The 22,762-nt window shown below is 46.4% G+C and overlaps 1 protein-coding gene across 1 annotated transcript in view; it reads right to left on the minus strand.

The window, feature by feature from the left end:
- Nucleotides 1–22,762, minus strand: part of LOC120023749 (cysteine-rich motor neuron 1 protein-like) — a 54,923-nt gene that overhangs the window by 20,852 nt on the left and 11,309 nt on the right. Inside the window, exons 4-5 of the mRNA XM_038967841.1 lie at nt 9,641–9,883; nt 5,513–5,692 (exon numbers count right to left, since the gene is read on the minus strand). Coding sequence (XP_038823769.1) covers nt 5,513–5,692; nt 9,641–9,883 — 423 coding nt within the window. The remainder of the gene's footprint in view (nt 1–5,512; nt 5,693–9,640; nt 9,884–22,762) is intronic.

A 22,762-nucleotide genomic window follows, 5' to 3' on the forward strand; every position in this document is an offset into this window, starting at 1 on the left:
GTTTAACAGAACTGATATTGCAGGCGAAAACCTGAGGAAAATCCAATCAGGAAGTGCCTCTTTTTTTGAAACCTCTCTGTTCTTATATATGCCTATCATCCATTTAAAGGGATATCAACCAGATTTTTCTATGGCTTCCCTAAGGTGTCAACAGTCTTTAGACATAGTTTCAGGCTTTTATTTTGAAAAATGAGCGAGAACGATCACATTGCGTAAGTGGATAGGTGGGGGCTCTCAGAGTGAGTTTTGCGCAACAGAGAAAGGCGGCCATTGTTACTCCCGGTCCTATTGAAAAACCAACACTCCCGGTTGATATATTATCGAATATATATTTGAAAAACAACCTGAGGATTGATTATAAAAAACGTTTGACATGTTTCTGTGGACATTATGGATATTATTTGGAATTTCCGTCTGCGTTGTCGTGACCGCTCTTTCCTGTGGATTTCTGAGGATAACGCGCCAAACGAACGGAGGTATTTGGATATAAAAATAATCTTTATGGAACAAAAGGAACATTTGTTGTCTAACTGGGAGTCTCGTGAGTGAAAACATCTGAAGATCATCAAAGGTAAACGATTAATTTGATTGCTTTTCTGATTTTCGTGACCAAGTAACCTGATGCTAAGTGTACTTAATGTTTTGTCGAGCGATCGATAAACTTACACAAATGCTTGTATTGCTTTCGCTGTAAAACATAATTTCAAAATCTGAGACAACAGGTGGATTAACAAAAGGCTAAGCTGTGTTTTGCAATATTGCACTTGTGATTTCATGAATATGAATATTTTTTAGTAATATTATTTGACTGTGGCGCTATGCTATTCAGCGTTGCTGATGACAATTATCCCGATACCGGGATGGGTAGATCAGAAAGGTTAACAAGTCAAATAATAAGTTGCATGGACTCACTCTGTGTGCAATAACAGTGTTTAACATGATTTTTGAATGACCACCTCATCTCTATACCCCTACTCATGTAATTGTCTGTAAGGTCCGTCAGTCGAGCAGTGAATTTCAAACAGAAGACCAGGGAGGTTTTCCAATGCCTCGCAAAGAAGGGCACCTATTGGTAAAAAATAAGACATTGAATATCCCTTTGAGCATGGTGAAGTTATTAATTACACTTTGGAAGGTGTAGAAATACACCCAGTCACTACAAAGATACAGGCATCATTCCTAACTCAGTTGCTGGAGAGGAAGGAAACCGCTCAGGGATTTCACCATGAGGCCAATGGTGACTTTAAAACAGTTACAGAGTTTAATGGTTGTGATAGCAGATAACTGAGGATGGAACAACAACATTATAGTTACTCCACAAGACTAACCTCATTAACAGAGTGAAAAGAAGGAAGCCTGTACAGAATAAAAATATTCCAAAACATACATCTTGTTTGCAACAAGGCACAAATTGATGTAGTTCTGTCCTTGAGCTGTTCTTGTCTATTAGTGTTCTGTATTATGTCATGATTCATGTTTTGTGTGGACTCCAGGAAGAGTGGGGATACTAATAAAATACCAATACCAAAGTAACACTGCAAAGAAATGTGGCAAAGCAATTAACTTTTTGTCCTGAATACAAAGTGTTATGTTTGAGGCAAATCCAATACAACACATTACTGAGTAGCACTCTCCATATTTGCAAGCATAGCGTCGGCTGCATCATGTTATGGGTATGCCTGCAATTGTTACGGACCGGGGAGTTTTTCAGGATAAAAAATAAATGGAATGGAGCTAAGCACAGGTAAAATGCTAGAGGAAAACCTGGTTCAGTCTGCTTTCCACCAGACACTGGGAGATGAATTCACCTTTCAGCAGGACAATAACCAAAAACACAAGACCAAATCTACACTGGAGTTGCTTGCCAAGAAGACAGTGAATGTTCCTGAGTGGCCGAGTTACAGTACCAGTCAAAAGTTTGGACACACCTACTCATTCAAGGGTTTTTCTTTATTTTTACTATTTTCTACATTGTAGAATAATAGTGAAGACATCAGAACTGTGAAATAACACATGGAATCATGTAGTAACCAAAAAAGTGTTAAACAAACCAAGATTTATAAAAATTGTAGATTCTTCAAAGTAGCCACCCTTTGCCTTGATGACAGCTTTGCACACTCTTGGCATGCTATCAATCAGCTTCACCTGGAATGCTTTTCCAACAGTCTTGAAGGAGTTCCCACATATTCTGAGCACTTGTTGGCTGCTTTTCCTTCACTCTGCGGTCCAACTCATCCCAAACCATCTCAATTGGGTTGATGTCAGGTGATTGTGGGGGCCAGGTCATCTGATGAAGCACTCCATCACTCTCCTTCTTGGTCAAATAGCCCCTACACAGCCTGGAGGTGTGTTGGGTCATTGTCCTGTTAAAAAAACAAATGACAGCCCCACTAAGCGCAAACCAGATAGGATGGCATATCGCTGCAGAATGCTGTGGTAGCTGGTTAAGTGTGCCTTGATTTCTAAATAAATCACTGAAAGTGTCACCAGCAAAGCACCCCCACATCATCACACCTCCTCCTCCATTATTCATGGTGGGAACCACACATGCGGAGATCATCCATTCACCTACTCTGCGTCTCACAAAGACACGGCAGTTGGAACCAAAAATCTCAAATTTGGAAATTTGGACCAAAGGACAGATTTCCACCGGTCGAATGTCCATTGCTCGTGTTTCTTGGCCCAAGCAAGTCTCTTCTTCTTATTGGTGTCCTTTAGTAGTGGTTTCTTTGCAGCAATTCGACCATGAAGGCCTGATTCACGCAGTCTCCTCTGAACAGTTGATGTTGAGATTACTTGAACTCTGAATAATTTATTTGGGCTGCAATTTGAGGTGCAGTTAACTCTAATGAACTTATCCTCTGCAGCAGAGGTAACTCTGGGTCTTCCTTTCCTATGGCGGTCCTCATGAGAGCCAGTTTCATCATAGAGTTTGATGGTTTTTGCAACTGCACTTGAAGACATTTTCAAAGTTCATGAAATTTTCCGCATTGACTGACCTTCATGCCTTAAAGTAATGATGGACTGTTGTTTCTCTTTGCTTATTTGATCTGTTCTTGCCATAATATGGACTTGGTCTTCTACGAAATAGGGCTATCTTCTGTATACCAACCCTACCTTGTCACAACACAACTGATTGGCTCAAACACATTAAGAAGGAAAAGATTCCACAAATTAACTTTTAACAAGGTACACCTGTTAATTGTAATGCATTCCAGGTGACTCATGACCTCATGAAGCTGGTTGAGAGAATGCTAAGAGTGTTTAAAGCTGTCATTAAGGCAAAGGGGGGTTACTTTGAAGAAGCTCAAATATAATATATATTTTGATTTGTTTAACACTTTTTTTGGTTACTACATGATTCCATATGTGTTATTTCATCGTTTTGATGTCTTCACTGTTATTCGACAATGTACAAAATATGAAAAAATAAAGAAAAACCTTGGAATGTGTCACACCCTGGCCTTTGTTATATTGATTTTCTTTATTAGTTTAGTTAGGTCAGGGTGTGACATGGGGGATGTTTGTGTGTTTTGTCTAGTTTAGGGTGTGTGTATTGTTTAGGGGGTTTTGTAGTATGTATGGGGTTGTGTTCAGTGTAGGTGTTTAGGAAAGTCTATGGTTGCCTGATTTGGTTCTCAATCAGAGACAGCTGTTTATTGTTGTCTCTGATTGGGAGCCATATTTAAGGCAGCCATAGGCTTTAGGTGTTTGTGGGTAATTGTCTATGTTGAACGTTAGTAGCTTGTGTGTGCACTTTTGTTTATAGCTTCACGGTCGTTTTGTTAGTTTTGTAAGAGTGTTTCGTGGTACGTCTTCGTCTAATAAAAGGAAGATGTATGTCTCTCACGCTGCGCCTTGGTCCGCTTATTATGACGATTGTGACAGAATGAGTAGGTGTGTCCAAACTTCTGACTGGTACTATAAATCTACTTGAAAATCTATGGCAAGACCTGAAAATGGTTGTCTAGCAATGATCAACAATACAATCTGACAAAGCTTGAAGAATTTTGAAAATAATAATCTGCAAATGTTGCACAATCCAGATGTGGAAAGCTCTTAGAGACTTACCCAGCAAGACTCACAGCTGTAATCACTGCCAAAAGGTGCTTCTACAAGGTATTGACTTAGGGGTGTGAATACTTATGTCAATGAGGTTTTACCCATTTGTTTGAAGTCTAGGACCACAACATAATGAAGCCTGTTTGAGAGGCAACCCAGAAAACACATGGAGCTCCATTTGAGGTGATGTATGCCCTCTGAATTCTGGGAATCTATTTTGATGACTTAAAAGTTTACCATAAATGATCATGATTGTTTTTATTCAACAATTTATTGTTAAGAGAGGCAGGCCATTACCACGGCAGCGCTGTGAGGTGGAGTTGGAAGGTGGTCTGAGGGTAGTGCACTGAACCTGTGTGTGTGTGTGGTGAAGGAGTGGGTCTCCCTAAAGACGGAGTCCTATTTGCCCGATTTGATTCCAGCAGAGATTTGGCTGCTGTGACTCCTCCATCTGTGTGTGATTATACTGAATATGAAGCAGTTCTGCTTTCCTCTCAATCTCTTTATTTCTCTCTCTATCCATCTCTCACACTATCAATAGCAAGCCTAAAAATACAAATTACAATACCTTCACACACAGCCGTGAAGCACTTTTAGGGCTGTAGGTGACTTGACCTGTCTACAAATAGATTAGAACAGGTGTGCAGCTTGGGTTGCTCTTAATAACGACGACAAACCAAATACCACCCCCAGCTTAGAACAGTAACACTGACAATGGCTTCATCAATGACTGGAGATTTCCATGGCCAAGCAGGGACACAAGATGAAAGCATTCCCCAAAATCTCAGGGGCTGAACATTCCAGATGTACCTCCAACACTGACCTCCAATAACCTCCCTCAGTCTCCCTCCCTCTCATGTGTCTGATCAAAAACACTGGCAGCCAAATCTGTCCACCACCACTATGCTTCACGAGACCGTCATTTGTTGGCCATATGCGCTGCCGAAACCCAAGCCTTTTAACAGCTCCAACCGCAGGTACCAGTGTTTTTACTTGCCTCTGAGGGCATGTGTTTTAGTGTCGAGGACAGGTACAAAAGGGGTCTCCCTCCATTAAGGCAACCAGATATAATGAAGCCAAAGCACTCACTCAAAGGAGGTTTATGTTCCTGACCTCCTACCCATTGCTCATTCTTTTTGACCGGTCCTTGTATGTGAAGCATGTTAATGACTGCTGAGTCCAGCTGAATGTAAACGGAAGCCATTAAGGTAAGGATATTGTACAGCGTGTTGGGAGCCCTGGGGGAGTGTATTACAGCCCTGTCTGCTCCGTACGTCTGCATGCCTCCCTACTAGCCTCCCTGTCTGTCTGGCCACACTCAGAGCAACACTAATGACAAACGGCCTCCCGAACTGTGCCAGCTCACCTCCACCAATCAAACAAAATCTCACATATCTATAAAACTATCTGTAATAGATACTGTTGTATAACTTTAAAATGATGTGTGTACCTATGCATACAGGGCAGCATTCTCCCTCTGGGATGTAGAAGTTCTCACAGTCCAGTTCCGCACATTCCGCTTTGGAGCAGAAGGATATCCCTCCTCGACACTGGCAGAGCCAGCAAGGGTCCATACGGTACACCTCCCCCTCGGAAAACTCCTTCCCGTTGTGGACACACTTGGGGGAAACTGGGAAAGTGGAAGGGGAAACAGACGCTGTCAACCTGAACGACATGTGGGGCTCTTGATGGCTAACATACATTCACGGCTGATGAATGAACATACTATGCTAAACCATCCCATTTGGTATGTATTAAATAGCTTATCCACCCCAGGCCAGAATGAGTTTGTTGCTTCTGTAACCGTGCATTAACTCAGATGCAATAATTACAGTGTAGCTAGCTGTGGATGGAACAGAAGTGTATTTGTGTAAAGTCGTGCTGAGCTATGCACTTGAGCCGAGAGCCCTGGGGACTGGGCTCCAACAGCATTAGACAATGAAGCCAGCTCCATTGGGTGGAACTTAGCAGAGATCTGTGGAGTCTTGGTGTAGGTGGCGCACGCAGCGTAGCTCAGCTCAGCCCAGTGCTGGGTAAAAGAAAACAGCAGCGGGCTGGGCTGGCACAGTGTGGTCTGGGGTGCTGGGCTGCAGACAGCAGACAGGCCATGTAAAGCCAGCGTAAGTACCGGAAACCTCCACTGTCTGTCTCCAAGCGCCGGCCCACAGAACAATGACTACTGTACGGATCATTAGAGACCCTTAACAAGCCCTGAGCAGCCGCCTCGCAGACACTACCGTCCAGCCACTGCCCACGATGCTCCTGGAACACCCCGAGGAGTGGGTGTTTGTATTTGTGTGAGAAAGAGAGTGGTAAAGGAAAAGCACTCCCTTTATTTAGTATTTCATTCATCAAAGACAGCTTTTATCGCCATAAAGTTCTATAATTTCAGTGATTGCCATATGTCATTTTATTGGATTACCAGATAAACCATTTGTCTATGACACTGTCATTGGCTATGACTATGACTCAGTGACTCAGGGCCTTGAAAGACCACATTAACTTCTCATTAAAACCATGACCATTAAGTTACTGCAGGAGAATGGTTACGTAAGTAGACCCTGGTCATTGTTTAATAAATGATGGAGTGGAGGGACAGGTACCAGCACCACACACAGGAGAAGTCTGCCTGTGGCATTCAAGGGTGCCCAGATGCTAACAAATGTAGCTAGCCCTATTAAGGTTTCCATGGGGGGAGGCAGCATCTGTATACCATACCCTGGTAGAGTGCTGTTCTGACCCCTCACCTTTCTCGCTGCTTCCTGGACCAGCCCTGCACTCTAATACAAAGCAGGTGGGCCAACTGAGTTGAAAGTAAAGTGAGCATTTGTTCTCTCTCTTTCCCTGTCTCTCTTTCCCTCTACCCCCCCCCCTCTCTCTCTTTCTATCTCTATCTCTCTCTCTCTCTCTCTCTATCTCTATCTCTATCTCTATCTCTATCTCTATCTCTATCTCTCTCTCTATCTCTCTCTCTATCTCTCTCTGCCTGCCTGCCTGCCTTGCGTGCAGCATAACCAAGCAGACAAAATGCAATAAGTACCTTGCCGGGCAGAAGTCAAAAGGCATGGCAACATTTTTAACGCTTGGGAAACAATAGGAAGTCACATGACAGGATGTTCACATGTGATTTCCGCAGTATTTGTTAATGCTAATCCCTAAAACAAACTAGCGGCAGAGACACTAAATTCCATTCATGCATTCTGATTTCCAGTCCAATCCATATTGAGGATAGGATAGTGGCCGGGGCTGAAGGTATCATAAAACCCTGACCCTGGCCAACCCTAAAACATTCATGATAAACTGACATGGTGTGACTTGTCTTTCCCAGCTAACAAAAATGCAAAACCCAAATGATAAACAATAAATCTTTATTTTTTATTTATTTTTACCCCATTTTCTCCCCAATTTCATCGTATCCAATTGGTAGTTACAGTCTTGTTTCATCGCTGCAACACCCATACGGAGGCGAAGGTCAAGAGCTGTGCGTCCTCCGAAACACAACCCAACCAAGCCGCACTGCTTCTTGACACAATGCCCACTTAACACGGAAGCCAGCCGCACCAATGTGTCAGAGGAAACAGTGCACCTGGCCACCGTGTCAGTGTGCACTGTACCCGGCCCACCACAGGAGTCACTAGTGCACGATGGGACAAGGACATCCCTGCTGGCCAAACCCTCCCCTAACCCGGACGACGCTGGGCCAATTGTGCACCGCTCCATGGGTCTCCTGGTCGCAGCTTGCTGCGACAGAGCCTGGACTCGAACCCAGAATCTCTAGTGGCACAGCTAGCACTGTGATCCAGTGATTTAGACCACTGGGCAACTTGGGAGGCCATGATAAACAAGAATTCTGAGGAGATTTTTCTCAGTTTACGGCTTTAAAGATCTTGGAAAGCATGTACCATACTAGTCTACATCAAGTGTCTTGTCCTGACCTAAATCCATGCTACATGCTACATGCTACATGCGACTCCAGACTGTTTGCTCATCTAAGGGTTGATAAACAGTAGGCTGCTGTAGCATGGTCATTTGGGACCATCTGTAATGTCAGATAACATCAGGTCAGAAAGACCATGCCAGCTCCTGTCCAGTCACCCAAACTCATTCTTCAGCCAGAGCTGGAAACGGTCTTTCGTCAAACATGGGCAAAACACAAGGGGTCCATTGTCATATTAGTCTGTACACTGACCAAAAACCCACCAAAAGCCAACCTCTGGTCTGTAAAATCATGTGCTCAATGCCTAAGGTCGCTGGCAGCTGGGTACTATTATGTGTTTCACAGAGAAATATTATAGGACGCCCAAACTTTGTTAATAATAGTGTGTTTTGTGGATGGGGCTTGGTGTTTGTGAGTGACCCAACATATGTGGGATGTTTCTTTTCTGAGGAAGTCTTTGGGGAGACTGGGGGGGATACTAGGGGGTAGGTGCCATGTCTTCATCCCCAGTCTCTCTCTGTGTGATTTCTGATGTGGGCGCAGTCATGCAGGGCTAACCGCCAGTAGGGCAGGCACAAAGGGCGTCAAGTCCGGACCCAAAGAGCAGCAGACACTTGTTATCAAAACACTGATCCCCTAGCCTCTGCAGCCGCCATTCAGCCCTCACCGGCCTGCCTGACTCGATTACACTCCCCCTGGCAGACTGGAGCACATAAAAAGCATTCCCATCAATGAACTGTTGAACCTTTTCCTTTTGGACGTATGACCAGACAGGAACTCTTTGACACTGCACTTCTGTTGAGCATATTGGTAGCCTAAGCACTTTTCTGGTCACTGCACTCATTAAGTCCATTCATTCCGGGACACGGCACACATTTATGGACGCAGAGGGGCCAGAATGGGAATTTGTTCTGTTGGTAAAACAGCAAATATTTGCTGGGAGGGCAGAGTAAACAGCCAGGTTCAGGTCCCCTCCCTCCCTGCCTAACTCCCTCTCTCCCTGACTCTGTGCCTCCCTGACTGGCTGGCTGGCTGATTGGCTAGCTGCTGTGAATGTGAAATCTAACTCTGGGCTGTTGGAGGAGAGTGACTTGGCTGCACTACCAACATCTGCTCTCTCTCTCTCTCTCTCTCTCTCTCTCCTCTCTCTCTCCTCTCTCTCTCCTCTCTCTCCTCTCTCTCTCCTCTCTCTCTCTCTCTCTCTCTCTCTCTCTCTCTCTCTCTCACACACATATATAAACACACACATACACAAACAAACACACACACACATACACACACACAAAGGGTGAGAACACCAGTTGTGAACACAATCTGCCTAACGAGACTCATTATGATTAATATGCCTAGAGGCGTTGAGATTATTTGCGGATATACACCTGAAAAAATTATATGAACCGTCGTCACACTCTGCAGTGGCGGAGAGACTGATAAACAACCCAACCGTAATTACCATCTCATTACTGACTGTCCTTTTCATCACAGGACATTTAGTCAACTGGGATTTTGGGGGGAAATTGTTTTCTGATTAAAATAATTACCTCCACAAAGGCATAACATTTCACACCAGCACCACTTCTCTCAGCAAGAAAACAAAGAAGACTACACCAATTCTTGGCCTGCTAGGTTTATATACATTACCTTTCACGCATTCGAACACGTCGCAGCAGTCCTCTGGCTTGCCGGTGGCCTGGCTGAGTGGTACAGTCTTCTGGCCAGAGGGGCACCGGGGCTTGTGGCACGCGCGGAAGTCACAGGTGCACTGGGAGGGCACAGTGGGGCAGCAGCCAGCAGGGGGAGTGTAGCTCTTGGTCAGAACCGAGCCCTCAGGGCAGGAGGTTATGGACAGAGCAGGGCATGTGATCCCGACACACTTCATCTCCTCTGAAATATAGATACACACACACACCGAGTCAGTCACATACAATAACAACCCTCAGTGAGGCATACTGTAACACCACCTTCCACCCGGCTCCAGGCTACAACAGTGCCCACACTGTTCGCAGGGCGGCAGGGGAAAAGGGGGGAGAGGAGTGGGTCTCCCTGGCCTGCATGCTAGTGTTAGTGGAACAGTGTAGAACAGTGGTGCTCATGTTGCAGGCTTGGGGCTGAGTTCACAGCTCAGTACAGTCATCAGATCCCCTTCACTCCGTGGCAGCTTTACAGCATCCTGTTAGGACGGAGAGTAAGAGCTACGCTAGGCTCCAAACACGACAACCTCTCAGCACATCCTGTCTAATGCCTGCCCTGATCTCTGCCTAACCACTGGATCCAGCTCTCACCCCAAACAGCCTCTCCATCTCACCACCCATTAATACAAGGCCATGTTCAACACTGGCCTTTTTCTCCTGCCCTGAGCCTTATTTTAGAAATCACACTACACTTAGCATAGCAGGAAGCCAGAGCCAACATAATGGTCCTGATACCCTGGTTAGGGGGTGCAGGGGGCTGAGGGGTATACTTTGGACACCATTCAGGAAAAGTAAAGTAGACTGGAGTGCCCCTCTGTACTCATATTGTAGAAGAATAGTAGCTACCTTACAAAGCTTGGCTTACCCAATCCTTAACCACTGTTTATTTTTGGTTCTACCATGTCACTGTAATATATACAGAGTCGAGGGATTGGGTGCTCCAGACTTACATCCTGTCCAATAATTGTCAATGTCTAAGTCATTTCACAGATCTGCTACTAGGACTAGGCTAGAGTGTAGATCTATGGCTTTTACGGAGGACTAGGGAAGAGAGAGTGGAATGGTGGAATATTTTTTTTTTATTTATCCGTTATTTTACCAGGTAAGTTGACTGAGAACACATTCTCATTTGCAGCAACGACCTGGGGAATAGTTACAGGGGAGAGGAGGGGGATGAATGAGCCAATTGTAAACTGGGGATTATTAGGTGACCGTGATGGTTGAGGGCCAGATTGGGAATTTAGCCAGGACACCAGGGTTAACACCCCTACTCTTACGATAAGTGCCATGGGATCTTTAATGACCTCAGAGAGTCAGGACACCCGTTTAACGTCCCATCCGAAAGACGGCACCCTACACAGAGCAGTGTCCCCAATCACTGCCCTGGGGCATTGGGATCTTTGTTTAGACCAGAGGAAAGAGTGCCTCCTACTGGCCCTCCAACACCACTTCCAGCAGCATCTGGTCACCCATCCAGGGTCTGACCAGGACCAACCCTGCTTAGCTTCAGAAGCAAGCCAGCAGTGGTATGCAGGGTGGTATGCTGCTTGGCAAATTGCAGTGTATGATGAAAGCAGTGTATGATGATGACAGTGGAGAAAATTGGTAATTATGTTTCTATTTCATGTATTCCCTTGGGCCTTTACGAAAGGGAACGCCATGAAGCTGATAAAGTACTATTAGCCTCATAAGAGAGGGAAATTTAATGGCTATGATTGCGTATGAGAGGAGTACTTCAATCTCTGCATGCATTCTGGTTTTGGTGGAGAGAGAATACAATGGGTTGAAAAAGCTTGGGGTTAGTGGATCGTCCAAAAGCTGGTTTGTTGATGTCCTTCCCAGACTTTCCGCAGTTCCCTGGTGCAACACGACTCTAGCAGAGGGTGTCTTATCCCTAACATTTGAGCACCTGTAAGAGGATCCCTGAGGCTTTTCCCACCAGATGGGAAACTGAAATGACAAATGGAGGGACTGGAGCCCAGGGTTCTGACTGTTGCCCCACTGACAGACAGTCCAACTCCACATACAGCCAATGACTCTAGTATTACTTTCAGTGGTCAAACCCTCCGAGGTTGAACATATCGGTCTGACCCAATGCTCGCCAGGCATGTTAATTGTCTGGTTAAGAAGTCATTTGAAGTTTGCCTGACCCAGAAAAGATGAAATGTTAAGTTGTGACTTGAGCAGGAGAATCATATTTGGGGTGGGGGAATATCTGACAGATGAAATTAAGGATAAAGGTGTTGGATTTTTCCTTCCCTGAATAAATAGTGCAGGAGTGGGAGGTAGCGGTCTTCACAGGTCCACCCAAACCGAATACCCCAGACCCGAACCAAGACCTGAGCTGTCCGGGTCCAAAATTCTAGCTTTTCCAGCAGGTCCGGGTTGGGTCCTGTTTGACTGTCATCGGGTCTTGGGTCTATGTAACTACAGCTGATAGACCCGAGTGGACCTGAATGGATCCGACCAAGGATCTGCATAGCCTACAGCATATTTATTGTACGCTAATAAGGGGCATATAATGACAATAATATAAACGCTACATGCAACATTTCTTCTGAGTTACAGTTCATATAAGGAAATCAGTCAGTTGAAATAAGTCCATTAAGCCCTAATCTATGGATTTCACATGACTGGGCAGGGGTGCAGCCATGGGTGGGCCTGGGAGGGCATAGGTCCACCCACTTGGGAGCCATGTCCACCCACTGGGGAGAGGCCCAGCCAATCACAATGAGTTTTTCCCCACAAAAGGGCTTTAATACAGACAGAAATACTCTTCAGTTTCATCAGCTGTCCGGATGGCTGGTCTCAGACGATCCCGCAGGTAAAGAAGCCAGATATGGAGATCCTGGGCTTTCGTGGTTACACGTAGTCTGCTTTTGTGAGTCCGGTTGGACGTACTGCTCAATTCTCTAAAACAACGTTGGAGGCGGCTTATGGTAGAGAAATAAAGAATAAATTCTCTGGCAACAGTAATGGTGGACATTCCTGCAGTCAGCATGCCACTTGCATGCTCCCTCAAAACTTGAGACCTCTGTGTCATTATGTTGTGTGACAAAACTGCACATTTTAGAGTGGCCTTTTATTGTCCCCAGCACAATGTGCACCTGTGTAATGATCCTGCTGTTTAATCAGCTTCTTAATATGCCACACCTGTCTGGTGGATGGATTATCTTTGCAAAGGAGAAATGCTCACAAACAAGAATGTAAACAAATTTGTGCACAAAATTTGAGAGAAATAAGCTTTTTGTGCGTATGTGTAACGATTGTTGTCGGGAGAAAGAGAAGAGGACCAAGGTGCAGCGTGGTAAGTGTCCATATTATAATTTAATCAAAACTGAACACTAAACAAAATAACAACGAGGAAAAAATGAAAACGAAACAGTTCTGCAAGGTGACATACACTAAACAGAAAACAACCACCCACAAACACAGGTGGGAACAGGCTACCTAAGTATGATTCTCAATCAGAGACAACGATAGACAGCTGCCTCTGATTGAGAACCATACCAGGCCAAACACACAGAAATACAAAACAAGGACAACATAGAACACCAGACATAGAATGCCCACCCAAACTCACGCCCTGACCAACCAAAATAGAGACATAAAAAGGATCTCTACGGTCAGGGCGTGACAGTACCCCCCCCCCCCCCAAAGGTGCGGACTCCGGCCGCAAAACCTGAACCTATAGGGGAGGGTCTGGGTGGGCATTTCACCGCGGTGGCGGCTCTGGTGCGGGACGTGGACCCCGCTCCACCTTAGTCTTGGCCCACTTAGGTGGCGCCTCTGGAGCGGGGACCCTTACCGCCGACCCCGGACCGGGGACCCTCGCAGCGGGCCCCGGACAGGAGGGCGACTCTGGCTGCTCTGGACAGGAGGGAGACTCTGGCTGCTCCGGACAGGAGGGAGACTGGCTGCTCCAGACAGGAGGGAGACTCTGGCTGCTCCGGACAGGAGGGAGACTCTGGCTGCTCCGGACAGGAGGGAGACTCTGGCTGCTCCGGACAGGAGGGAGACTCTGGCTGCTCCGGACAGGAGGGAGACTCTGGCTGCTCCTGACTGAAGCCCGCCGCTGGAGGCTCCGGACTAGAGGGCGTTGCTGGAGGCTCCGGACTAGAGGGCGTCGCTGGAGGCTCCGGACTAGAGGGCGACGTTGGAGGCTCCGGACTAGAGGGCGTCGCTGGAGGCTCCGTACTAGAGGGCGTCGCTGGAGGCTCCATACTAGAGGGCGTCGCTGGAGGCTCCGTACTAGAGGGCGACGCTGGAGGCTCCGGACTAGAAGGCGTTGCTGGAGGCTCCGGACTGACGTCCTTCGTTGGAGGCCTCGTGCCATAACTCCTCACTGGAGGTTTTGTGCCATGGCTCCTCACTGGAGGCTTCGTGCCATGGATCCTCACTGGAGGCTTCGTGCCATGGATCATCACTGGAGGCTTCGTGCCATGGATCATCACTGGAGGCTTCGTGCCATGGATCATCACAGGAGGCTTCGTGCCATGGATCATCACTGGAGGCTTCATGCCATGGATCATCACTGGAGGCTTCGTGCCATGGATCATCACTGGAGGCTTCGTGCCATGGATCATCACTGGAGGCTTCGTGCCATGGATCACCGCTGGAGGCTTCTTGCCATGGATCATCACTGGAGGCTTCGTGCCATGGATCATCACTGGAGGCATTGTGCCATGGATCATCACTGGAGGCTTCGTGCCATGGATCATCACTGGAGGCTTCGTGCCATGGATCATCACTAGAGGCTTCGTGCCATGGATCATCACTGGAGGCTTCGTGCCATGGATCATCACTGGAGGCTTGACTCTGGGAGAACGCACATGACTCACCAGGCTGGGGAGACATGCAGGAGGATTAGGGCTTAGCACAGGCACAGGACTCACCAGGCTGGGGAGACATGCAGGAGGCCTCGTCCTTGGCCGAGGCACCGGATACACTGGGTCGTGGAGGCGCACTGGAGGTCTCGAGAAAAAAGCCTGCACAACCCGTCCTGGCTGTATGGTGACTTTGGCCCTGCACCTGCGGGGCGCAAGCACAGGACGCACTGGGCTGTGCAGACGCATTGGAGACACAGTGCGCAAAGCTGGCGAAGGATAACCCGGGCCGAGGACACGCACTGGAGACCAGATGCGCTTAGCCGGCATCATCCCTCCTGGCTCGATGCCCACTCTAGCCAGGCAGATGCGAGGAGCTGCGATGTAGCGCACCGGGCTATGAACACGTACTGGAGACACCGTGCGCTCCACCGCATAGCACGGTGCCTGACCAGTACGACGCTCAGCACGGAGAGTTAGCTCAGGTCTCCTACCTGACTCCGCCAATCTCCCCGTGTGCCCCCCCCCCCAAAACATTTCTGGGGCTGCCTCTCGTGCACTTCTCCTCGAGCCAACTCCTCATAGCGTCGCCGCTCCGCTTTTGCTGCCTCCAGCTCCTTTTTCGGACGGCGATACTCTCCCGGCTGTGCCCATGGTCATTTGCCGTCCAAAATGTCCTCCCATGTCCAGGAGTCCATTTTCCCACGCTGCTTGGTCCTTTGTTGGTGGGTGGTTCTGTAACGATTGTCGTCGGGAGAAAGAGAAGAGGACCAAGGTGCAGCGTGGTAAGTGTCCATATTAATAATTTAATCAAAACTGAACACTAAATAAAATAACAATGAGGAAAAAACGAAAACGAAACAGTTCTGCAAGGTGACATACACTAAACAGAAAACAACCACCCACAAACACAGGTGGGAACAGGCTACCTAAGTATGATTCTCAATCAGAGACAACGATAGACAGCTGCCTCTGATTGAGAACCATACCAGTTCAAACACACAGAAATACAAAACAAGGACAACATAGAACACCAGACATAGAATGCCCACCCAAACTCACGCCCTGACCAACCAAAATAGAGACATAAAAAGGATCTCTACGGTCAGGGCGTGACAGTATGGAAAATTTCTGGGATCTTTTATTTTCACTACATGTTGCGTTTATATATTTTTTCAGTGTATAAGGCCTAGCCAACATATTAAGATATATTTCTTAACCAAAAGAGCAACTTCGCTGATAAACATAAAAACAATTGTCACTCGGGTCCAATTGAAACGGACCGGTTAGGTTACAGGGTTGGGTCTAGGTCTGGTTAATGTTGGGTCCATTCGGGTTTGGTTCTGATTGTTTTCGTGGCCGGGTCCCCCTTTCAGGGCCGAGTGGCGCATCTCAGTGCTAGAGGCGTCACTACAGACCCTGGTTCGATTCCAGGCTGTATCACAACTGATCGTGATTGGGAAACCCATAGGGCGGTGCACAATTGGCCCAGTGCCGTCCTGGTTAGGGTTTGGCCGGGGTAGGCCGTCATTGTAAATAAGAATTTGTTCTTAACTGACTTGCCTAGTTAAATGTTAAATAAAAAATAAAAAAATAATAAATACAAATATTGGGTCCATTCGGATCTGGGTCTGATTGTCCTCGGGCTCATTTGGATCCGGGTCTGGTGGTCCTCAGGTACATTTGGGTTCGAATCCAACTTTTTGGATCCAAAAAGACCTTTAGTGTGAGGTATCTGTACTGTACGGTTTGCTCTAGGAACCTGTGAACAGTCGGGGCTGGCACAAAGCTCGCATTGATAAACTTTGTTACTGAATAGTGTCATAGAGAAGGGGGAAAATTCCCCTGAATTAAGTCGAGCAACAACCCTTTTAACGGTTTTTGGCCTAATTCCTGCATTTGAGTTAAATAAACTTCAGTTAGATAGAAATAATACCTCTGAAATCAGCCTAACAGCAGTAAGTCAGTATCAAATCAAATCAAATCAAATGGTATTTGTCACATACGCCGAATACAACAGGTGTAGACCTTACCGTGAAATGCTTACTTTTCCAACAATGCAGTGTTCAAAGTAAGAAAGATTAGCCCCCCCAGAAAAAGGAAATTGTAACACAGTAAAATAACAATAATGAGGCTATATACAAGGAGTACCGGTACCGAGTCAATGTGCAGTGGTACGAGGTAGTTGAGGTAATTGTAGGTAGGGGTAAAAGTGACTAGGCAATCAGGATAGATAATAAACAGAGTAGCAGCAGCGTATGTGAAGAGTGTGTCTATGTGCGAGTGTGTGTACGTGTGCTGCTGTCCAATAGAGTGATTTGCATATGAAGACTTTTTAAACCATGAATTAAACGTTGTGCAATGTTTGCATTGAATAAACTTTCAGTGTATTGTATGTGCCCCAGTCAAAGAAAACAGATTTCTCATTCACTTCTAACAATGGGCGGACTGGAGCACGCTTGGAGACAAGCTGGCAGACATACTATTGTCATTCAAATGAATGACATTGTAGCCATTTGTGGAAATGCTCCAAACCAAGGAGGTCCAATTAATATAATTTTCTAAAATATACATTTATGAGCACAACAGGCATGGAAACAGCATGGTAAACTCAGTGGAAGATAGATTTCAGCACATGTTTGTGTTCTATTTGGAAGCACCAATGGGGTAATTAGAGAGTCAGTGGTCACTAGAGCAATTTCTGCATCACAATGGTTGCTATTCTCTAGCTCAAAACAAAAACACAAAGTCCTAATTTGGCATGCTTGATAAATTCAGTCTGTAGAATGGCCAAAATATTCTCTTGTTGGGGTGGTGAGATAGTATGGAAAACCTAGCAACACTCTACCAAAGCCTTAATACACACATGTACAAACAAACACACGCAGACGCAGACGCAGACGCACACACACACACACACACACACACACACACACACACACACACACACACACACACACACACACACACACACGCACACACACATTCACATGCACACACACCCATTCACATGCACACACACCCACGCAACCTGAAGCCGGGCTTGAGGTGGAATCTGAAAATGTGTTTATTACCACAGAATGGGCTATTGTAAACAATGCATATTTCTGGCATCTCAGAGCTCATTCAAGAAAAAAAAACTCTTTGTAAATGAGCTTTTTTCTACAGAGGGCACAGATGCACAGTATTTGTCTGACTAGAGCAGCTCTGGTAGGCAGAGGAGGCTGTGTTGACAGCCTGAGTTTACTCATGGAAAAAGCGCACAATGTGAGTTCTGTTCAGTGACTGACTTTGGAAGCAAGTCAGCAGAGAACAAAGCTGTCTTAGTACAGCTGCCCTCCGTGGGCTTCTGGTCTGTCCTCAGGTTTTATACAGTTTGTCTGCAAAGAGACCCATCAGGCCTCTCTCTCTCTCACAAAAGCTGTGGAGGTCTGGCAATGTGCCCACTGGCGGTTGGGGCTGAAAACGTCTGCATTGTTCTCTATAATAAAGAACTAAGTCTGAGAGGTGGCAAAAGCCACAGGGTCACAGGAGAGAGAAACATAGACTTCTGAACCTCACACTCTAGTTAGAACAGTCAGGAGAGAGAGCAGCAGCAGCCCACCGTCCACACTCAAAAACACACACAGACCTCACAGCTCCTCGCTCTCTCACTCTCAGGCGAAATATTTGTGGCTGAAAAACGGGATCCTGGTGACTCAGGCAGCAGAGCTGCAGCTGCGGGTCGAGTGTTCTCTTCTCTCAGAGTAGCTCAACACACCCTTCCCCATATTGTCAGATCTCCAATGAGATTGGCCCAGGGAAAGTGAGTGAGAGAGGCTGAGCTTTTATGATGCTGAAAGGGCTGAACAATGTCTGAGAAAAGGGGACTGATTCTTTTCAATGGGCCATTGTCTACAACAGAGCTGGCGCAGAATGCATGGGAGTGGAAGGATGGCACAACTATGGTCTAAGTTGTATGAAACAGGAACAAACGGGCCATAAGGGGAGCTTCAAACAGAGTTAATGGTCTCTGGATCAGCCTTAGAAGACACTGAACAAAAAAGATGATTTGGGCTGCCACGCTCTGCAGCTGCCCAGTTTGTGGCAGTTAAGGCTGTTGAGTTACGCAACAGTGTTGGCCATCTGCGCGTGTTTACTTACCGACGACCAGGAAAAGCAGAGGCTGGTGATATGATCTGTGGCCAGGCTAGAGCTGGAGAGCTGGGGCAAGGGCTGGAGGGCAGAGATGGATCTGAGGCTGGCGGCAAGGGCTGGGGCTTGGGTTGGGGAAGGACTTGAGGGCCGGAGCACGGCAGGGCTCAAAGGGTTGAGGCTGGGGCTTGGGAAGAGTTGTGGTGTCTGGTGATCAGGGCTATAAGCTGACTGAGAGCAGTGAGACGACTGACAGGCTGAGACAGTGATCCCAACTCGCCTAGTGGAGACGCTCTTTGCCTGAACCACCACACAAGCTGTGTTTTGTTTCCCCTCTGAAATGAATGCCATGAGACACACACACACCCGCACACACACACGCACCCACACACAAACAACACACACACATGGACATGAGCAGGCTCGCTGCGCGCGACAGGGGCCGTAGTTTCCGCAAATGACACACAAACACAGAGCGAGGAGAAATGTAGCACCCCTGCCAGCTACTGGCAGTCTGGAATGGCGAGTAATAGCAATACCACAAAGAGGCTGCAGCCAAGTAGAACTAATGATGCTTTCAGGAGAAGGACCCGGGCGGGAGGGAGTGTGGTGCTACAGGTGGGCCAACTCCGTAGTACCGAGCTTCATTTGTACCATGGCATCATGGTGGGCACGGCTCCCGTGTCTGACCCGCATCAACTCCACTTTCTCTCTTTTTCCTCCCTCCACTTTCTCCCTTTTAAAAAGTACTCATACGATTATACACTGCTCAAAAAAATAAAGGGAACACTTAAACAACACAGTGTAACTCCAAGTCAATCACACTTCTGTGAAATCAAACTGTCCACTTAGGAAGCAACACTGATTGACAATAAATTTCACATGCTGTTGTGCAAATGGAATAGACAACAGGTGGAAATTATAGGCAATTAGCAAGACACCCCCAATAAAGGAGTGGTTCTGCAGGTGGTGACCACAGACCACTTCTCAGTTCCTATGCTTCCTGGCTGATGTTTTGGTCACTTTTGAATGCTGGCGGTGCTTTCACTCTAGTGGTAGCGTGACCCACACAAGTGGCTCAGGTAGTGCAGCTCATCCAGGATGGCACATCAATGCGAGCTGTGGCAAGAAGGTTTGCTGTGTCTGTCAGCGTAGTGTCCAGAGCATGGAGGCGCTACCAGGAGACATGCCAGTACATCAGGAGACGTGGAGGAGGCCGTAGGAGGGCAACAACCCAGCAGCAGGACCGCTACCTCCGCCTTTGTGCAAGGAGGAGCACTGCCAGAGCCCTGCAAAATGACCTCCAGCAGGCCACAAATGTGCATGTGTCTGCTCAAACGGTCAGAAACAGACTCCATGAGGGTGGTATGAGGGCCCGACGTCCACAGGTGGGGGTTGTGCTTACAGCCCAACATCGTGAAGGACGTTTGGCATTTGCCAGAGAACACCAAGATTGGCAAATTCGCCACTGGCGCCCTGTGCTCTTCACAGATGAAAGCATGTTCACACTGAGCACATGTGACAGACGTGACAGAGTCTGGAGACGCCGTGGAGAACGTTCTGCTGCCTGCAACATCCTCCAGCATGACCGGTTTGGCGGTGGGTCAGTCATGGTGTGGGGTGGCATTTCTTTGGGGGGCCGCACAGCCCTCCATGTGCTCGCCAGAGGTAGCCTGACTGCCATTAGGTACCGAGATGAGATCCTCAGACCCCTTGTGAGACCATATGCTGGTGCGGTTGGCCCTGGGTTCCTCCTAATGCAAGACAATGCTAGACCTCATGTGGCTGGAGTGTGTCAGCAGTTCCTGCAAGAGGAAGGCATTGATGCTATGGACTGGCCCGCCCGTTCCCCAGACCTGAATCCAATTGAGCACATCTGGGACATCATGTCTCGCTCCATCCACCAACGCCACGTTGCACCACAGACTGTCCAGGAGTTGCTTTAGTCCAGGTCTGGGAGGAGATCCCTCAGGAGACTATCCGCCACCTCATCAGGAGCATGCCCAGGCGTTGTAGGGAGGTCATACAGGCACGTGGAGGCCACACACACACTACTGAGCCTCATTTTGACTTGTTTTAAGGACATTACATCAAAGTTGGATCAGCCTGTAGTGTGGTTTTCCACTTTAATTTTGAGTGTGACTCCAAATCCAGACCTCCATGGGTTGATAAATTTGATTTCCATTGATAATTTTTGTGTGATTTTGTTGTCAGCACATTCAAATATGTAAAGAAAAAGTATTTAATAAGAATATTTCATTCATTCAGATCTAGGATGTGTTATTTTAGTGTTCCCTTTATTTTTTTGAGCAGTGTACTAAACGTCAATACTGCCCCATTTTACAAATGATGTATTCAAACACTAGGAGCAGTTCCATACGAATGGAATTCTACAGTATTACATTGCATGTATTTAAGTATTTTGTTGTTGCAGTGGGGACAGTAACAGTAGTACTCTCGAAAAAATGATACTTTAAGGAAAATGGCTTTAGATATTTATTTATTTTTATGTTTAGCTCACATAATATAATTTAAACTTGTGAATTTCAGTGTCTGTATTATAATAAATGTGGCAATGTAGACATTAATAAATGCATTTCTATAGCTTCCAAAATACCAACATGGAGTTACGGTGGCTTCAAAACAGTGTGTCAGTCACCTAGTATATACAGTACCAGTCAAAAGTTTGGACACACCTGCTCAGTCAAGGGTTTTTCTACATTGTAGAATAACAGTGAAGACATCAAAACTATGAAATAACACATATGGAATCATGTAGTAACCAAAAAAGTGTTAAACAAATCAAAATATATGTTACATTTGAGATTCTTCAATGTAGCCACCCTTTGCCTTGTTGACAGCTTTGCACACTCTTGACATTCTCTCAACCAGCTTCATGAGGTAGTCACCTGGAATGCATTTCAATTAACAGGTGTGCCTTTGTGGAATTTGTGGAATTTCTTTCCTTCTTAATGTGTTTGAATCAATCAGTTGTGTTGTGACAAGGTAAGGTTGGTATTAGGAAAATAAACCTATTCTGTAAAAGACCAAGTCCATATTATGGCAAGAACAGCTCAAATAAGCAAAGAGAAACGACAGTCCATCATTATTCAAGACATGAAGGTCAGTCAATACGGAAGATTTCAAGAACTTTGAAACTTTCTTCAAGTGCAGTTGCAAAAACCATCAAGCGCTATGATGAAACTGGCTCTCATGAGGACCTCCACAGGAAAGGATTACCCAGAGTTACCTCTGCTGCAGAGGATAAGCTCATTAGAGTTACCAGCCTCAGATTGCAGCCCAAATAAATGCTTCACAGAGTTCAAGTAACAGACATCTCAACATCAACTGTTCAGAGGAGGCTGCGTGAATCAGGCCTTCGTGGTCGAATTGCTGCAAAGAAACCACTACTAAAGGACACCAATAAGAAGAAGAGACTTGCTTGGGCCAAGAAACACGAGCAATGGACATTAGACCGGTGGAAATCTGTACTTGGTCTGATGGGTCCAAAGATTTTGGTTTCCAACCGTTGTGTCTTTGTGAGACGCAGAGTAGGTGAACAGATGACCTCCGCATGTGTGGTTCTCACCATGAAGAATGGAGTAGGAGGTGTGATGATGTGGGGTGTGCTTTGCTGGGGACACTGTCAGTGATTAATTTAGAATTCAAGGCACACTTAACCAGCATTGCTATCACAGCATTCTGCAGCGATACGCCATCCCATCTGGTTTGCGCTTAGTGGGACTATCATTTGTTTTCCAACAAGACAATGACCCAACACACCTCCAGGCTGCGTAAGGGCTATTTGACCAAGAAGGAGAGGGATGGAGTGCTGCATCAGATGACCTGGCCTCCACAATCACCTGACATCAACCCAATTGAGATGGTTTGGGATGAGTTGGACCGCAGAGTGAAGGAATAGCAGCCAACAAGTGCTCAGCATATGTGGGAACTCCTTCAAGACTGTTGGAAAATTATTCCAGCTGAAGCTGGTTGAGAGAATGCCAAGAGTGTGCAAAGCTGTCATCAAGGCAAAGGGTGGCTACTTTGAAGAATCTAAAATCTAAAATATATTTATCTAAAATATATTTAGATTTGTTTAACACTTTTTT

Source organism: Salvelinus namaycush, chromosome 28 (genome assembly GCF_016432855.1).
Source record: "Salvelinus namaycush isolate Seneca chromosome 28, SaNama_1.0, whole genome shotgun sequence".
Taxonomy (NCBI): domain Eukaryota; kingdom Metazoa; phylum Chordata; class Actinopteri; order Salmoniformes; family Salmonidae; genus Salvelinus; species Salvelinus namaycush.